General features: G+C 46.8%; 2 protein-coding genes across 3 annotated transcripts; both read left to right on the forward strand.

Moving 5' to 3' along the window:
- The first annotated feature begins 3,605 nt into the window (after window positions 1-3,605).
- On the forward strand, window positions 3,606-16,701 carry LOC101839319 (small integral membrane protein 10-like protein 2A). 2 transcript variants are annotated; one of them, XM_040751304.1, is made up of 2 exons: window positions 3,606-4,018; window positions 6,792-6,869. In XM_040751304.1, exons 1-2 carry the CDS (start codon window positions 3,833-3,835, stop codon window positions 6,852-6,854), a joined length of 249 nt encoding a protein of 82 aa, XP_040607238.1. In that variant the 5' UTR covers window positions 3,606-3,832; the 3' UTR covers window positions 6,855-6,869. The 2 variants fall into 2 exon arrangements, with proteins under 2 accessions (XP_040607238.1, XP_012975865.1); XM_013120411.3 differs by lacking the exon at window positions 6,792-6,869 and adding an exon at window positions 16,564-16,701 and having other exon boundaries at window positions 3,625-4,018.
- Fam220a (family with sequence similarity 220 member A) lies at window positions 16,647-18,299 on the forward strand. Its single transcript, XM_005139280.4, is given in 4 exon segments — window positions 16,647-17,220; window positions 17,223-17,285; window positions 17,288-17,337; window positions 17,340-18,299. Coding segments are annotated over 4 exon segments (798 nt in total). The 3' UTR covers window positions 17,451-18,299.
- The last annotated feature ends 727 nt before the right edge of the window (window positions 18,300-19,026 follow it).

A 19,026-nucleotide genomic window follows, 5' to 3' on the forward strand; every position in this document is an offset into this window, starting at 1 on the left:
TCTGAACCTCCTGCCTGCAGCTGCCCAGTTAATGTGGTCCTGGGGACAGAATCCCGGAATCTCTCAACTGAGCCACACCCCCAGCCTTCTCTCTCTTGTGTTTGGGGTGGAGAGAGTGTTTGCTGGACAAGTGTGAGGGCTGAGTCAGGAGACCCTGAAGCTGAATAAAAGGTGGGTGGCCATGGCAGCAGAGTAACTTCCAGTCTCAGAAGGCCAAGACAGCAGATTCCCCAGAGCAAGCTGTCTAGCTAGACTAGCAGTACCCGTGTGCCCTGGTGTCACCGAAGATGCTGCTTCAAAGAATGAACCAGAAGAGTCATTGAGGAGGATTCCCAGATCAACCTTGGATTGGTTGCTACATGGACCCAACCCCATGAGATCGTCTACCCACCCCTCGCATATACACACGAAAAGAAGAAAACAATATTAAAGAAAAAAAATCCTGTCTCAAAACAAACAAATCCAGAAAAAAGGATTTATATCAAGCCGTTTATATTCCAGAATACTAGGATTCTTCAAAGTTGTTGTATATTTTACCTTAGAGGCTTTAATTTAGTGTTATAATTATTATGATGTATTTGTTTTCTGAGGCATGGTCTTACTGTGTAGTTCTGGCTGTTCTGGAACCTGCTCTGTAGACCAGGCTGGTCTCGAACTCACAGAGATCCGCCTGCCTCTGCCTCCTGAGTGCTGGGATTAAAGGCGTGTGCCACCACCGCCCAGCTGTAACCATTTTTAAAAAAATATATGTGTGCATGTGGGTGCCCATGGAGGCCAGAAGTGTCACCTGATTCCATGGAGCTGGAGTTGTGTTTGTGAGCCGCCTGACGTGGCTGCTGCAGTCTGGACTCTGGGCCTCTGTTAGAGCAGCGAGCCCTCTTAACTGCTGAGCCATCTCTCCTGGTCCCCACTGTAACCATTAGGAAAATGTAAAGCCACATTTTGTGTGTGTGTGCGGGAGTGCGCAAGTGCATGACTGTAACACAGCAGGCTGGAGGAGGTGGGAGGATATGTTAGTTTGCTTTCTTTCTTTTTTTTTTTTTTTTTTTTTTTGTTTTTTCGAGACAGGGTTTCTCTGTATTGTTTTGGAGGCTGTCCTGGAACTCACTCTGTAGACCAGGCTGGCCTCGAACTCACAGAGATCCGCCTGCCTCTGCCTCCTGAGTGCTGCGATTAAAGTTAGTTTGCTTTCTATCACTGTGATAAACACTATATCAAAAGCAACATAGAGAGGAAAGAATTTATTTGCTTTATACAGCCCCCAAATAATCTGATATTGAGGGAAGCCAAAGCAGGCACTCTGGCAGAACAGGAACTGGAGGCAGGAAATGAATTAGCAAATACAGATGAACATCAGTTACTGGCTTGTTCTCCATGGCTTCCTTACCTTGCTGTCTGACCGCCTGCTCAGGGTTCTCATTTTCTCATCTGAGGTTCCCTCTTCCAGGATAACTCTAACTTGTATCATGTTAATAAGAAAAATAAGCAGCATAGAGAACAAAACTCCCTGGAGTCAGTTGTGCCCTTCCACTAAACCCGTGCCCTCAGTCCCTGGGAAGGGGGCTTTCCCTGCTTCACCCCTTCACTGGCCGCACTGCAACTGTTTTTCAAGACTATGTGGTATACAGCCTACAGTCCACACCGCCAGAGAAGCTAGGAAACAAGGAGGACCCTGAGAGAGACAGACCTGGTCCCCCAGGGAAGGGGAAAGGGATAAGAGCTCCTGAGCAAATTGGGAGCATGGAGGGAGGGGAGTGGGAGTTAGGAGAAAGAGAAGGGGAGAAGAGGAGGGGAGAGGAGGCCATGAGGGAGCAGGAAGATCGAGTCAGGGGAAGAATAGAGGAGAGCAAGAAAATAGATGCCATAATAGAGGCTGCCATTATAGGTTTAAAGAGGAATCTGGCACTAGGGAAAAGTCCAGAGATCTACAAGTTGATCCCAACTAACAATCCAAGCAATAGTGGAGAGGCTACCTTGAACACATCTTCCCCAATAATGAGATTGATGACTACCTTATATGCCATCCTAGAGCCTTTATCCAGGAGCTGATGGAAGCAGAAGCAGACACGCACAGCTAAACACTGAGCTGAATTCCTGGAATCCAGTTGCAGAGAGGGAGGAGTAATGAGCAAAGGGGTCAAGACCAGGCTGGAGAAACCCACAGAAACAGCTGATCTGAACAAGGGGGAGCTCATGGACCCCAGAATGATAGTTGGGAAGCCAGCATAAGATCCACCCAGACCCCTTGATCGTGGATGTCAGTTAGGAGGCCTGGGAAATCAATGGGGCCTCTGGCAGTGGATCAGTATTTATCCCTAGTATGTGAATGGATTTCAGGAGCCCATTCCATATAGAAGGATACTCTCTCAGCCTAGACAAGTGTGGGAGGGTCTAGGCCCTACTCCAAATGATATGACAAACTTTGAAGATCCTCCATGGAAGGCTTCACTCTCCCTGGGTTGCAGAAAGGGAATGGGATGGGGAGTTGGTGGGGGGCAGGGGAGGAGGGGAGAGGGAACTGGGATTAACATGTAAAACAAGCTTGTTTCTAATTTGAATTAAAAAAGGAAAAAAATTCTTAAACTGCATCCAATTTGAAAATAAAACAATTCCTTGTATTATTATTAAAAAATATGTGGTTTATTAAAAGTACCTGTTCACCATGACCATGGTTCATCTCTTTCCTGTTCTTTCTTTAAAGATTTATTTATTTTTATGTGTATGTCTGTGTATATGTATGTGCAGATGCCCACGAAGGCCAGAAGGATCCCTTGAAGCCAAGTTATATGTGGTTGTGAGCCATCTAATATGGGTACATACGGGAAACTGAACTCAAGGTCCTCTGGAGGAGTAGCAAACGGTCTTAACCGTTGTGTCATCTCTTTCTTTTTTTTTTTTTTTTTTTTTTTTTGGGTTTTTTCGAGACAGGGTTTCTCTGTGTAGTTTTGGAGGCTGTCCTGGCACTCGCTCTGTAGACCAGGCTGGCCTCGAACTCACAGAGATCCGCCTGCCTCTGCCTCCCGAGTGCTGGGATTAAAGGCGTGCGCCACCAACGCCCGGCCCGCTGTGTCATCTCTTGAGCTCCTCTTTTCTCTTTCCTTCCTTCCTTCCTTCCTTCCTTCCTTCCTTCCTTCCTTCCTTCCTCCCTCCCTCCCTCCTTTCAGCACCTTTCTTCTTTCTTTCTCTTTCTTTCTCTTTCTTTCTCTTTCTCTCTCTCTCTCTCTCTCTCTCTCTCTCTCTCTCTCTCTCTCTCTCTCTCTCTCTCTCTCTCTCTCTCTCTCTCTCTCTCTCTCTCTCTCTCTCTCTCTCTCTCTCTCTCTCTCTCTCTCTCTTTCTTTCTTTCTTTCTTTCTTTCCTTCTTTCGACAGAACTTTGTCAGGTAACCCAGGTCCTTCCTAAGTGCTGGAATATTAAGAGGCTAGCGCTGCCACGCCCGACTTTCCCTCTAGTGTTATTCTCAGCTTCACCATTTGAGGGCGCCAGGACGCAACGCAACAACTCCATTCTCCCACGCAAGCGCACCTCACTTGCAAGAAAAACTGCGAGGCGGGGCGGGTGGGCGGAGTCTGCTGCCTGCGCAGGCGCGGGCCGGCTTTGTGACGTCAGGCCGCGCGGCCGGGCCGGGGATCCAGGTGGTAGCTCGCGGAGGCGCTTCCTGGGAGTGACGCGCAGACTCAGCTCCCCCGCGGCCCGCCCTCCCGCCGGCCTCGCCGCGGTCTCCCTCGCTCCCTGAGATCGCTGAGCGCTGAACAGCGGCCCGGGGAGGAGGCCTTGGGCGACGCGGCGCGGAGAGGGAGGGCGGGCGGGCAGTGGGAGCGCCGCGGGTCTCTATATGGCGACGGCTCTGTCGGGTCTTGCTGTCCGGCTGTCGCGCTCGGCCGCCGCCCGCTCCTATGGGGTCTTCTGCAAGGGGCTGACCCGCACGCTGCTCATCTTCTTTGACTTGGCTTGGCGGCTGCGCATCAACTTTCCCTACCTCTACATCGTGGCTTCCATGATGCTCAATGTGCGCCTGCAGGTAGGTGAGCCGCGCCCTCCTCATCCCGGGGTCGCACGCGACCCTGCCCACCTGGCTCGGCGGGATGCATGTGCTAGGAGGCTGGGGGCTCGTGCCATCAGCAGGAGGCTGAGAGTGTTGGTGCATTTTCCCTCTGTGACCCCACTCTGCATAGACGATGCTTCAGAGAACAGGTCCTAATCTGGGGGTGGGGTCCGAGGAAAGATGACAGGAAGGTTCCGTAGGACGCTTTGTCCTTAAAAATGACAATTGTTGGCGTTCCGGCAGCAGCGAGTTCTTACGAGAATTGTGGTTCCCCAAACTTTGTGAAGGTTTGTTTTGTTATCCTTGTATCTTTAGATTGAAAGTTAATGGTGTTTTGGCCAATGCATCCGCTTTATTCTGGCCAAGGATTAGAAATGCAATGCGGATGAAGATGAGAGAATGAGGTAAAATAAATTCAGAGGCCCGAAACAATTTGAAATTAACAGCACTCTGGAGGCCGCGTTTGCTGTAAACGACTGGCGTTTCCCTATCTTTTGACTTACAAAATGCCTGTCTCAGGCAGAGAGATTTTTGCCGATTTGAATGTTTGTCTCAAAGTAAGAGAGAGGCTGGATAGTGAGCTTCCTTGGATTGTGTTTACACACAATCTTGGAGTGGCACAGGCTGTGTTGGAGGAAGGACTCAGCTCCACCCTGGGAAACATATAATCTGACAGTGTTGTTTGTTTTTTGTGGGTCTGGAGCTGAACCCGGTGGGTACTTTGCATTTGCTGTAGGCAAGGAAAATCACTCCAGTCCCAGACTTACTGTCCGTATGTTATTCCCTGGTGTGCAGGGTAGCCAGCTCTAAGTAGTCTATCTCGTTTTTTCTGTAGTTGGGTCAAATTAGAGTGTAATAGACTTGATGTATGTAAATACTCCCTGATTAGGTTGTTACAGACAATGTGAAGTCTGAAGCCAAGTATGTTGATCCAGATTTGTTAAAATGAGTTAAGATAAGAAAAACCAATTTTAAGCTCCAAATTAAGATGCCTTTCCTTTTTTGGGGGGGGTGTCAACTGTGTCCTCCACCCCTGGTTATGAGGTACTGCTGGGATCAACCCGGGGCTTCCTGCGTGCTAGACAAGCACTCCAACAAATGAGCTACGTCTCTTCTCCCAAATCAAGATACCTGACATGAACAAGGGCTTGTGGCGTCCCATGGGGGCAGAGATAGCAAACCTTTGCAGCAGGTGCTGCGGATGAGTGAAGAGTGCTGGGTGTGGGAACTGAGATAAACCGAGGAGCCTGTGGCCTTGCCAATTAGCAACCTGTAGAAACATGGTCCCAGTATTTCTGCCAGACCTGGTAACCTCCTCAGAGAAATCAGACACAACTGACTTTTAGGCATCAAGTTAGCTCAGAGTTTACAAAAGGAAATTTTGGGGATATAAGTGTCTACAGTTCCCATTTTGGAATCTTGTGTCTACAGTTACATATAATTTGTGCTCATTTAGAAAATTATATGAAGACTACAAGATTACTTAGTATATAATGTTATGTCTTGAATTGCTGTGTTTTGTACTATTAAAACGCTAGGGATGTAGCCCAGGTGTTAGAGTGTATGCCTAGTATGCACAATGCCCTGGGTTTAATCCCCAGTGTTGCATGAACTGGGCGTGATGGTCCATGCCTGTAATCCTAGCATTTGGGAGGTGGAGGCAGGAGAATCAGGCTCAGGGTCATCTTCAGCTACGTGGACCCTAGCTCAATAAACAAAACCTGAAGTACATCCTCTTGCATTCATTTCTTTTGTACTCTTCTCTCTAGTCCAAGCTACTCCAATTGCTAGCCTGGATTTTTGTGTATTCTCCATCTGTTTTCCACTGGTTAGTTAGAGGTGTCATGTGTACATGTTATGAGTATGCATGTATCTGTGTGTATCTGAAGCAGGAAGAAGCCAGAAGAGGTCGCTGGATTCCCTGGAGACATAGTTACAGGCAGTTCTCTGCAGGAACAACAGGCACTCCCTAACAGCCAAGCTATCTCTCTGGCTCCCTAGAGAAGTCTTCTAAACATATAAGGCATGTCCTGTTGTCCTTCAACATTAGCACATCACACACATGCTAACCCTTATCACATGTGGATATGACTGACCCCTCACCCAGCTTGCACCTCGACGACTGACTAGACTTTGTTAGGGTCTCCTCTTAGTGGCAGCCATTTCCTTCCTGCTCCTGGGGTAGGGTGAACGTCTTCCTTGACAGGGTTATTCTCACAGTTTAGTTCTTTCAGAGGGAACTTTTGTAACCCTGCACCTGCTTTCTTCACTGCTGGAGGCTCATTTGTTTTATAAGCAATAAACAGCAGCAGATTCCATTCCCGGTGTTTTCTAATTGCGCGTCTGTTTGTAGGACAGTGAGATCATCTCTTGAAAGGTGATTCAGATCCACATTTCATAACGGAGAGTGTGCATGGCACTGGCTGAAGGCAAGGGCATTTGGATCTGTAATCAGAGCGATGTGAGCAGTGAGTGGGTGCAGGCGCATTGCTAGCAAGGGCAGCTCAGTGGGTCACGATTCAGCTGTAGCCAGCTGTAGAGAATCTGGGGAACCAGATGCGGACTTTCTTAATTCAGGGTCAAGTGGGCTCAGGTAGAGAGTAGGACAGTCTCAGCAAGTGCTTTGGGAAGCTCCCCTCACCCCCTTTTAAGACAGGCTCTTAAACCCTGGCCAACTTGAAACTCATTAGAATTCCTTATGTAGACCAATCTGGCCTTAAACTCAGAGGCCTGCTTGCCTCTTTCTCAGGTGCTGGAATTAAAGGCGTGTACCACTGTTCAGCCAGAGAAGGAATTCCTAAGACCCATGTAAGGATTTTAGATTTGATTCTTGGACCTGACCAAATGCAGCTTTTTGGTATTGGGAAAGGGAGAGAGGGGTTCTGGGGTACATTGCCATACTTGCAATCTTTACATCTGATGCTTCAAGCTCCCCTGAAGGCTTCAGGACTTCTGTTCATTTGTGACAAATCACTAACAACCTATTTGAGGGTTTGATTATTCTGCGCTTTGGGTAAAGGAAAGGGCAGTAAGGAGTAGAGCCTGACTGAAGGGGACTCCAGCAGCTCACAGCCCTTTTCCTCCAGCGTGTAGTTCCCTTCCTCTGTTACAGGGAGGGGAACGGGAATGTGTTTAAAGTGTGGGGCCCCCAGGCTGGGTTAACCAGGCACTTAAATCTTTTTTTTTTTTTTTTTTTGAGACAGGGTTTCTCTGTAGCTTTGGAGGCTGTCCTGGAACTCACTTTGTAGACCAGGCTGGCCGCCTCGAACTCACAGAGATCTGCTTGCCTCTGCCTCCCGAGTGCTGGGATTAAAGGCGTGCGCCACCAACGCCCTGTGGCACTTAAATCTTTTGTTCATAGGGCGTTGGGGTTTCTCTTCCCCCCCGGGCAGTGCTGGGCATGGAACCCGAGGCGCTCGAAGTCTACCAGAGAGCTGCACCCATAACTCAGCAGTGAGGCATTTAACAATACTAACAGCTCTTTAGTCTGAAGGATGGTTGAACTAGAAAATAGATGCAGAGGGATTTGTGGACTCAGAAGGGTTTTCATTTTAAAGTACTAGGATTAGAGAGTTGGCTCAGCAGGTGAGAGCACTTGCTGTTTTTGCAGAGGTCCCAGGTTCTGTTCCCAACACCAGCATGATGACTCACAACCATATACAACTCCAGTTCCAGTTCTCTGAATGCCATGAGTGCCTGTGTTACACAGGCCTGCAGAGCACTCATACATGTAAAATCATCTTTAAAAATACTTTATTTTTAATTTCTGAATTATGTTTGATCAGAGGAAAGAATGACTCCTGTGGGTTGTCCTCTGACCACATACATACTCCACACACAAATAAATGTCAATAAACAAACAAACAAAAAAACCTTTTTAAAAGTGATGTTTGCAAACAAGTATAAACACCTATAATCCCAGCTAGTTGTGAGGCTGAGACAGGAAGGTCACCTGAGCCCAGGGATGGGGCATATGAGTGCGTTGTATGTACTCCTGTGTGATCACCTATGTGTGTATGGACGTGTAGGTCAGAGGTCAACCTTGGGTGTCTGTCTTCAGGTGCAAGCCTCTTGATTTTTTTGGGACTGGGTCTCTCACTGACTTTAGGCTCACTAATTTGACTAGACTGGCTGGTCAGGGAGCCCCAGGGATCTTCCTGTCTCTAGTAATTCTCCTGCGTCCAACTCCCTGATGCTGGGAAAAGCACGTGACACCACACCTGGCTTTTTTTTTCTTCTTCTGGAGAATAGAACTCAAGATTCTCATGCTTGCATGGCAAGTACTTGGCCAGTTGAACTGTCTCCTCAGCCAGTTTGTGGTCAGTGTGGGCAACATAGTGACAAGATTCCTGTCTCAAAATAGAAAAAGGATTGCAGAGATTGCTCTTGCAGAAGACTGGAGTTTGGAATCCAACACAGACACGTAGTGGCTCACAACAGTTTGTGATTCCTACTCAGGAGATCTATTGACCTCTGAGGGCACTGTACTCATGTGAATATACACGCCCCCAGCCACATAATTAAAAATAAAAGAATAAATCTTAAAAAATAAAGCCAGGCATATCTTTAATCCCAACACTCAGGAGGCAGAGGCAGGCAGATCTCTGTGAGTTCAAGGCCAGTCTGGTCTACAAAGTGAGTTCTAGACCAGCCAGGGCTATACAGTTTCTCTGTCTCAAAGAAAGCAAAACAGACAAAAACAAAGGAAAGAAAGTGCTGTTTTTAAGCAAGCCTGAATCTTCTGTGGTTATTAACATCCCACTGTTTTCTACAGCGTGGGAAGACAGATAGTAAAAAGTGGGAATCTTTGGGAGGCAGAAGCAGGTGGACCCCTGTGAGTTCTAGACCAGCCTGATCTACAAAGCAAGTTCTAGGGCAGCCAGGGATACACAGAGAAACCCTGTCTCAAAGACCAAAAAAAAAAAAAAAAAAAAAAAGTGAGAGTCTATACAATTGCTACATACAGTAAAAGCAATTGGGGCGGGGCCATGGTAGCACACACCTGTAGTCCCAGCACTCGGAACGTGGAGGCTGGAGGATCAGGAGTACAAAGTCAGCTGGGCTACATGAGACCTTGCCCCTCTCCAACTAAAATAAAAATTAAAACTAATTTATATATATGTGGCAGTGGTAGCTCATGCCTTTAATCCCAGCACTCGGGAGGCAGAGGCAGGCAGATCTTGTGAGTTCCAGGCCAGCCTGGTCTACAGAGCGAGTTCCAGGACAGCCTCCAAAACAATACAGAAAAACCCTGTCTGGAAAAAACAAAAACAAACAAACAAACAAACAAACAAACAAACAAAAAAACAGAAAAAACAAAACCAAAATGAAAAACAAGCCAATAGACATAACCAGTATCACGAATATCTGCTGGAACAAGCCATGCCTACAACTCTTCATTTGTATGGCCTGTAAAAGCATAAAGCAAGTGTCTTAGTCTCGTGCCACCTGAGGAAAAGGCCTAAAGATCAGAGAAAAGACACTGCAAAGGCTGGCGACACCCTTGTTTCACCTGCAGCTTCTCCCTCCTGTCCTGTTCTTGGCAAGCCTTCAAACCTTTCTTTGCCTTCTATGTTCTGAACAATCCCTCCTCCTCCTCCTCCTCCTCCTTCTCTTCCCCCTCCTCTTGTTAAGTTTTTTTGAGACAGGGTTTCTCTTTGTTGCCCCGACTGTCCTGAAACTTGCTCTGTAGACCAGGCTGGCCTGGAACTCAGAAATCCACCTACCTGTGCCTCCTGAGTGCTGGAATTAAAGATGTGCTGCACCACCGCCCAGCTCAGACCCACTCCTTTAGTAATGGGGATCAGATCCACAACCTCTCAACCACTGAACTACATTCCTGCTTCTTAGCTCTGATATTCTCTTTCTATTACATCTTACTTACTTTGTGTATATATGTGCGTGTGCATGTGTGTGCACCCCTGTGCACATGGATGACATAATGTGTGTATGGAGGTCAGAGCACAACCTACAGGAGCCCCTTGCTCCTCCTGTGTGCGTCCTGAGGCTCAAACTCATCAGCAGGCATGGCATGGCAGCAAGCACATTTCCCCACAGCTACCTCATAGGCCACACCTACTCTCTCCTCTCCGAACCTCTTTCTAAATCCATAGCTTCATGGGTTTCAGTACCCTCTCACCACTTGGACATCTTCTTTCCCCTTGTATTTAGAGTTTTTGCTTTAACAGACATTGTATTACACATCTGGAATCCCAGCATTTTGGGATGCTAAGGGGGAAAAATTCATAACAAAGCTTATCCTGTAAGCTAGGTATGATTCCAGCACTTTGGAACCAGAGGTAAGAACATCTTGAGTTCAATGTCAGCCTCAACTGCAGAGTGAGTTTGAGGCTAGCTTGGGTCACACGAAACCTATCTCAATAAATAAATAAATAAACAAAAATGATCATTCTAGCTAAGTGTATAATTCAAGGACCTTAGTACTTTCCCATATTGGGCAGTTGTCACAACACCCATTCTCATAACTTCTCCATCACATGGAAATCTTTTTTGTCTTCTAAGGGGAAGGGGAGCCGCCTGGCATTCTGAATAAAACAGAGAGGATCTCATTGAGAAGGAGACACTTTAGCAAAATCTTGGCAGAGGTGAAGGCTGTTGCCACCTTGATGTCTGGGTCAGAGGAGTGCAGAGTATGGACAGAAGGCAGAGCTGTCACAGAACCCACACTCAGGCCAAGCCTGGAACAGCAGGAAGCTGGAGGCTAGAATCGCGAGCCAAGAAGAAAGTGGTAGATTTGTGCAAAGTACATTGGAGCAGCTCCCTTGTTTGCTTTTCCTTGGTATTTTAGTGTGTCTGTGTATAGGCTACCTGGTAATTTATCTGGTCAGTTCTTTCTTTCTATAATGTGGGTCCTGGGCATCAAATTCAAGTCATCAGGCTTGGTAGAAAGTAACTTTTCTTGCTGAGCCCTCTCACTTGGTCCAGCACCTACATTCTTCTTCTTTTTTTTTTTAACTTTCTATTTATGTGTATGTGTAAGTGCTTGTATATGTGTGTTTATGCAGAAGCCTGTGGAGGCCAGAAGAGGGTGTCGATCTGGAGTTACAGGTGATTGTGACTACTCAGCGTCGCTGCTGGGAACTGAACTTGGGTCCTTTCTAGGAGCAGCAAACACTCTTAATCCCAGAGCTGGCTCCCCTGCCTCTTACCTATATTCTGGACTTGGTTTCATTTTGCTTAACTGTTTTGAGACAGCCTCACCAGGCTGACCTAAAACTCATTTGGTAGCTCAGGCTACTGGAATTCCAGAACCTTCTTGTCTCCCTGAGCGCTGGGATTACAAGCTTGTATCACTACAGCACCCTCCTTGCCTTGTTTCTGAAAGAGTTAGAAATAACCCTGTGTGGTCCAGGCAGATGTTGGTGTATGAGATCTGGGCTGTGGAGGAGGCAGAGCCAACACCAGGTTGTCCTCTGACCTTCACATGTGCACGTGCACTTGTAGCCGTCATACACATACAGACTGTTTTTAAAGAACGTGAATTCATTCTGTTTCTACGAATGTTAAAAGAGATCTGTGCACATGGATGACATAAAGTGTGTATGGAGGTCAGAGCACAACCTACAGGAGCCTCTTGTTCCTACTGCTCCTACCGGCGGTGGTGGCGGCGCACGCCTTTAATCCCAGCACTCAGGAGGCAGAGGCAGGTGGGTCTCTGTGAGTTCAAGGTCAGCCTGGTCTACACAGTGAATTCCAGGACAACTAAGGCTACACAGAGAAACCCAGTCTCAAACAAACAAAACAACCAAAACTGCTTACTGTTGGGGCTGCACTTAGTGTGTGCTGGGCACTGGGGAGGGAAGATCCGGTTTCTTCATCCCTTGATAGTTTTGTAGGATATGGTAGAATTGAATAAACCACTTTTACATGCAAAAGAATGAATTTGGAGGAGCTGAGTATGTAGCTTGGTGGTCAAATGTTAGCTTAGCATGGATGAGGCTCTGGGTCCATCTTTAACGTCAGGGGGAAGAAAGAGAAAAAGACCACCCACAGAATGGAAGAAAGCATTTGTTGGGAAACTAATTTGGTAAAGAATTAATACTCTAAGCAGAAAAGGTCTCTTACAAATAAAAACAACAAAACAATAACCAAACAGTTCAATCCAGTTATTGAAAGAGCTGGCATAGAGATTTATCTAAGAAGGTACACAGATGGCCAGTGTGTCCTTGAAAAGATCCTGGGCTCCAGGAGAAAGCGGGTCACTCAGGAACCGTGGGAGGCCACTCCACACCTGTTAGGATGGCTGTTGTCAAGGTGGAGGGTGGGGGGAGAGGTTGCAGAAACAGATGCTGGTGAAGGTGTGTGTCCTCAGTCCTTGTGTGCTGCTGGTTGGGATGTAAAATGCTCAGCTGTTGTGAGAGCCCAGAGTTACGTCACACAGTTGAACGTGGACTTAACCCACAGTCTACTAAGTCTGCTTCTGGGTATACACCTGAGAGGTTTGAAAATGGATTCAAAGCCCACTACTTCAGTGTTGATAAGCAGTAGCAGCGAGTCTGTGGACAGGTGAGTGCATAAGGCACAGGGGGTGTGGCCTGGCTGGAAGCGACCTCATCTAGCATGCCCTGAGCCCTAGGCTCCATCCCCAGCCCTGCATACAGACAAGATGTCCTGGGCCTGTAATCCCCATACTCAAGAAGTGGAAGCAAGAGATCAGGAGTTCAAGGTCATCTTCAGCAATATGGCCTGTTTGAGGTCAGCCTGGCTATTTGAGACTGTTTAAAATAAATAAGTAAATAAGAAAAGAAAAAAAAAAGAAATGATAAAGAAACAGGTTTGAGAGCTCCTATAGACCTCCCCACCATATCTTTCACCAATTTGCATTACCACTGCTGGATCTCACTTTGAGTCTATTAATAGTTGCTGTTTCTCCAGATAACCTTCAGTTGGCTGCTGGACCTTTGGGTTGTTGTCACTATCTGACTATGAATACTGTTGCTCTCTCTCCCTCTCTCTCCCTCTCTCTCTCTCTCTCTCTCTCTCTCTCTCTCTCTCTCTCTCTCTCTCTCTCTCTCTCTCTCTGTGTGTGTGTGTGTGTGTGTGTTTGGTGCATGCACACAAGTGTGGATGCATGTTTCCAAGTGCACATTGAGACAGCATCTCACTGAACTGGAAGCTCAATGTTTCAGCTGGGGCAACCGCTGGAGATTTTGTTTCCATCCTGGAAATGCTGGGGTTACAGTTGCTCATGTGGTCACACATACCTTTTTGGAGTGTGAGTTTATTTGTTTGTGTGAGTGTGGGGAATTTGAACTCAGGTTCTCATGTTAACACAGGAAGTGATATTACTTACTTGCTGGGATTCAAGGTAGGCACCATCATGCTCAGTCTGAAATTTTTTTTAGTCTTTTTTTTTAATTTTTAAATTTAAATTAGAAATAAGGTTGCTTCACATGTCAATCCCAGCTCCCTCTCCCTTCCCTCCTCCCACAGAAATTGTTGTTTTTAAAGATTTATTTATTTCTATTTTATGTGTATGTGTAAGTGCTCCATTTGCATGCCTAGTGCCCTAAGAGGCCAGAGGAGGACATTAGTTCCCCTGGAGGTACCGGTGGTTGTGAACAGCCTTGCAGGTACTGTGTTTGAACACCAGTTTTCCTCAAGAGCAACAAGTGCTATTGACTGGTGCACCCTCTGTCCAGATCTCTGAAGTTTAACAATCCTTTTTCATGTTTGATGTTTGCTGTACTAGAAAGTCTTTATTCACATATATTCTGGTGCCATTACTTCGTATGTTTTTGAAATAGATTTCTTGACATGTAGTCCATGCTGGCCTCAAACTGGAAAACCTCTTTGTCTTGGCCTCCTCTATACTGGTATTATAGCCATGTACCACCACACTGTGTGTGTGTGTGTGTGTGTGTGTGTGTGTGTGTGTGTGTGTGTTGTTGTTGTTGTTGTTGTTGTTTGTTGAGATCAAATCAAGGGCTTATCCAGGTATGTCTGTGCATACCAGCACTTGGGAAGCAGAAACAGGCAAATTTCATTGAATTCAAAGGTAGCCTGGTCTATATAGTGAGTTCTAGACTAGCCAGGGTTACATAGTGAGACTGTGGTCTCAAAAACAAAACAGATCAAAACAAAACCCCAACCAACTAACAGGCTTGTGCAAGCCAAGGTAAGCATTCCACCATTGTGTTATAGCTCTCTTGTCCCTTGTTATTGATTAGAAGAGGAAGGTTAAAGACAGGTTCTTATGTAGCCCTAAACTGGCCTCAGACTTACTGAATAGCTGGGCATGACCTTGAACTCCTGATCTTCCTTTCTCTGCACTCTCCCTGAGTACTGAGAGTAAAGCCATGCACCACCATGCTGGGCTCATTTTAACACTCTGGGGCAGTGCGTGTGTATGTGGAGGCTGAGGACGACAACCTCCAGTGTCATTCCTTAGATGCTGTCTATCTTGTTTCTTTCTCACTGGACTGGATGGAACTTGACCAGTAGGCTAGGCTGACTGGTGGCCAGCAAGACTCAGGGATTTGCCTGTCTCCGCCACCCTAGTGCTGGGAATAAAAGCCCCCTTTCCTCAGATATGGAACTGGAATTGAGGTCTTTCCAGCTCTTATTGTCATTTTAATTTGAAATTTTTATTTGTGGGCATGTGTACATATGGAGGCCAGAAGAGGGTATTGGATCCCTGGGAGTTGCCCTTTTGAGTGCTAGGAATTGAACTCAGGTCCTGTGGAAGAGCAATAAGCATTCTTAACCGCCATGCCCTCTCCAGTCCCTCGTGCTTGCAGTTTGTCCTGGTACATGTTATGAGGTGTGGGTATAGTCTGACCTCTGAGCAGTGTTACAGCAAGGTTTGTGCATGTGGGTTAATGAATCACTAGAAGGAAAACTTGGATCTGCTCTGTCTGCTTGTTCTGCTGTCCTCGATTTAGAACCTAGAATAGCACCTGACTCAGGGACAGGTTTGGGGAGCAGCTGATTGAATCTGTAGCAAAGAAATCCTAGGAGCTGAATCCCAAGTAAACAGGGTGAGCATTTGAGACTTCCCAGTTTACCAGCCTACTCTCACCAGCAGTGCAGGGCCTGCCTTGGGTAGACTGTTCCCTACTCAACAGCCCTAGTCCGGGTTTGACCTCTGCTGCCCCACTTAGATGTGCTTGTCTGTTGAGTCCCCTTTTGGCCCTTTGCTTTAGCAAACCTCCAGCGCCTTTCATTCATTCCCTGAGACACTTGCCGATACTAGTACAAAAGCTGCCACTGCTGTCACTGCCTCTGGATGCTGACTGAAGAGGATGCTCAGCCCACAACACAGTGAGAAATTGTGACCTTTCCTGAGGATACCAAATTGCCCAGCTCCCTCAGAGCTGGCTGTGGCTTCTCCCTATTGAATCTTCCTTTGGGCAACTGTGTGACCAGGAGACAAAGTGTGGCCATAAGGCACATCTGGCTTTGTGAGATGGGGTGTGATGCAAAGATGCTTGCCTGGTCAGTAGAAGAAACTCAGGGATGTGTCCTCCCTGTGGTCATGAATCAGCTTCAATCAGAAGGGTAGTATTGGCCCTTTCCTCATCCTTGGTAGTGTGCAAAAATTTACAGCCTCCAGCTGATTCCCTATTCAGGACCCATTGCTGCCAGGATCCACTTAACAGCTTCAGGCTTGGTCCTCTTAGAGTGTGTGCTGAAGCCATCAGCCCACAGGATCCTGCTCAAGCCCATTGCCCTACTCATGGTGACTTCTCCTTAGGACTGGACTTGCTAGCTTGCTTTGGAAAGTATTGGGGGCAGGATATTTTTAGGTTACAAAGCAGTGGTAGTCTGGACTGTCAGGTGCCCGAGGCCATTAATAGCCTGGGTTAAGGAAGGTGAGGAGACAGGCATCCAGCAGGGCAACAGCTGCCTAACTGGGTCAGGTCTATTGTCGTTCAGCAGGTTGGCTGCTTCATACAGGAAGATGCCATCTGACTGCCCTGAGGAACGTGGGCATGCCTGGGAGCCTTCGCTCCCACCCCTCTGTTAGACTGTGAGCCCTTAGCATCTTCAGTGGGGGTGAAGGAATGGATCTGAATAGCTGATTCCCAGGACTTTGTTATTTTTCCCTTGAACTTGGAAATTCAAACTCCTCTCTGTTAGGCAGGTTTGTTTGCCCTACCTTAACAGTATTCTTTTGTAGACTTAAAACAGGGACTGGGGGTTATAAGACCTGGAACCAAGGGGATTATTAGTATCTTTATGTATACTTTATTTACATTTTTATCTATTTGAGTCAGGGTCTCATATAGCCCAGGCTGACTTCAGACTCACTCTGTAGTCAAGGATGGCCTTGAACTTGTGATACTCCTGCCTCCATCTCTATGCTGTAAGTAAGCCTACACTAGTCTGGAATTCACTACAGAGCCCAGATGCCCTGTGACAGTGGTTAGTGCCTCTCATTCTCTGTGTTCAGCTCTGTGGTCCCACTCTTCAAGGAACTAGTGTTTGATGATATTTTGTGTGTGTAAATATTTTAATAACCCCCTGTCACAGAATTTTCATTTGATTGTCTTTTCTAGGTTCATATTGAGATCCACTGAAGGCCATCCCTGACTAGTAGGCATAGGCATCACCCCAACTCACTCATCAGAGGGCCCAGAGCATGAGAGGTGGAAGAGGGACCCTAGGTACTTGCCTGGAAAACGTAAAGAGGTCACAAGGAGGTGACTTGGACAAACTATCATGTGGCCTTAAGAAGAGAAGCCAGAAGGGGAGCCCCAGCCCAGCAGATGTGCCTTCCTGGACAGATCAGCCTGGAGCAGATACTGATGGAAAGTCACAGGACACGGTGGTGGCATCCTTGGGAATGAAACATGATCAGAGTGGGGCTGACCTCATGCTTCACAGTGGGTACAGAGTGCTTCAGTATCTGAAGGAATCAATGGGGAGAAGTTTGGCTCCAGCAGCCTCTGTAAGCAAGGTTCTGTCATCTGCTTTGGAAGAACATCTGGCTGGGGTATCCCGTGGCATCGGAGAAGCACTAGGAAGTGACTGGCCAGGAAGAAGGCCCAGGGTCACAGACAGCTGTGGACCATACCCTAAAGGAGAGTCCTGGGTGTCAGGATGGTCAGGCCATCCAAAACTGAGGGAAATGGGTTTTCTGAAAGGTGAACCACCAAGTGCTGTCGCTGAGGGGCCGGTCACCAGGTCAGGACTGTCTTACCCATACTTTGAGCTGTGCCACGTGCTTATGTCTGTTATACAGTTCTCCCAGAAGATGAGACAAGATGTGTATTCCTCGACTGTTTATACCCCTGTTTTCAGAGCAAACAGTAGAATATGAGGAAACTCTTTCACTCTTAAGAAGTACTTCAGATGGTCTGCGGATAGTCATGGGGTCACTGGCTCTGCAGTCTTCCAGATTAGCAAGTCTGATGCCGTAGTTAAGGTACAAGCAGAACAATAAAAATAGCAGACTAATTTTAAAGGTTGTCTTGCAGTTTCTTTTGCATTAAATCTGGCATATGCTGCAGCCATTCAGTTCCTGCTCTGATTCCTGTGACCAGACACACCTCGCTGATTGGGACATTTTTGAGCGTGTTTTCAATCGTTTTGGAAAGACTCAGAACTGAGAAAACCCTTCCAGGAGATGATTGATCACACATTTAGCGCATAGTTCTTTATTGTGGAGACCCATTCTAAAGGGCTAGCATCCCAGATGCCGCCTGTCTTGGCTCACCTCTGGCCATCTGATGCAAGTGGAGCTCTGTAGGCTACCACCTCCACTTCTTCTAAGCCTGGCCCTGGTCATGATGAGTCTTGCCATTTTGCACTGTATGGACTCTCTGACCTGCAGCCACACATCCTGTCTCATGTGCTCCTTTCCTTCCGCTTGAATTGCAGTTTTCAACGGCAGCACTTTGGAGAAGTTGCAATATTAAATTTAGGATTATCTTAAACCACGGAAGAGTTTGAGACTCTTTTCTGCTGACAGAACACAGATTACAAATGAAGTGTTTTACTTTTTCCCAGACTCTAGGATTCGTGATCTTTTACCCTAAGATTTTTTCTAAAGTAATTCTCCCTTTGTGGTTTGTTGATAATTTTAATAAAGGTGACTTTAAAGAGTGGACATTTTAAAGCTCCCTAACCAAGAGAAAGTTAAAAAACAGCCCTGGTGGTGGGGAGGAAGCGACCTGACTGTATATGTCATTTTATTGTGTGCTAAATTACTATGCCATGGGCTATTTTAGTGTTTTGGGGAAATAATAAAATCTGTTCTTTAGCATAATAAATATGTTTTATTTTGTGTGTGCTCATGTTTCCTTGTCTTTTTGTTAATGTCGCCATCTTCCTAACATTTAAGCATCTTTAGCACTGGGTGAAACAGTTTACTGATGAAGACGCGTGAACTTGAAGAAAGCTAACACAAAGATAGATTTGAACTCCTCTTCCTTTCATCCTCCCTTTTATCTTCCCACTTTCCTTCCTTTCCCTCTTGTCCCCCTTTCTTCTTTCTCACAGGTCCTGAAACAGTGCAACATGGCCAAGTGTGGTAGCATTCACCCAGCATGCAGAAGGCTGAGGTATGAGTTCTAGGCTAGCCTGTGCTGATCATGAGTTTAAACACAGCCTGGTCTATGAATAAATTCCAGGCTAATTTAGATTACAAAGCAAGAATGTCCCAGGAAATGAAACCAAGGGCAAGGGACACAGGAAATTGCTTTCTGTGCAAGCTTGACCTGAGTTTGATTCCCAGAACCCAGTGTAGCTGCATTGTTACAATCCCAGCACTAGGGAGGTGATGGGGTCCTTAGAGCTTGTTGGCCAGCCAGTCTAGCCTAACTAGTGAACTCCAGGCCAGTGAGAGGGCCTGTATGAAAGAAGGTGATTGTGGGGTGAGGGTGGGGATGGGGGGCTGGAGAGATGGCTCAGCAGTTAAGAGCCCTGACTGCTCTTCCAGAGAGCCCAGGTTCAATTCCCAGCATCCACATGGCAGCGTATAGCTGTCTGTAACTCCAGTTCCAAGGGACCCGACACCC

The sequence above is a fragment of the Mesocricetus auratus genome, unplaced genomic scaffold (genome assembly GCF_017639785.1).
Source record: "Mesocricetus auratus isolate SY011 unplaced genomic scaffold, BCM_Maur_2.0 Super-Scaffold_100008, whole genome shotgun sequence".
In the NCBI taxonomy this organism is placed as follows: Eukaryota; Metazoa; Chordata; class Mammalia; order Rodentia; family Cricetidae; genus Mesocricetus; species Mesocricetus auratus.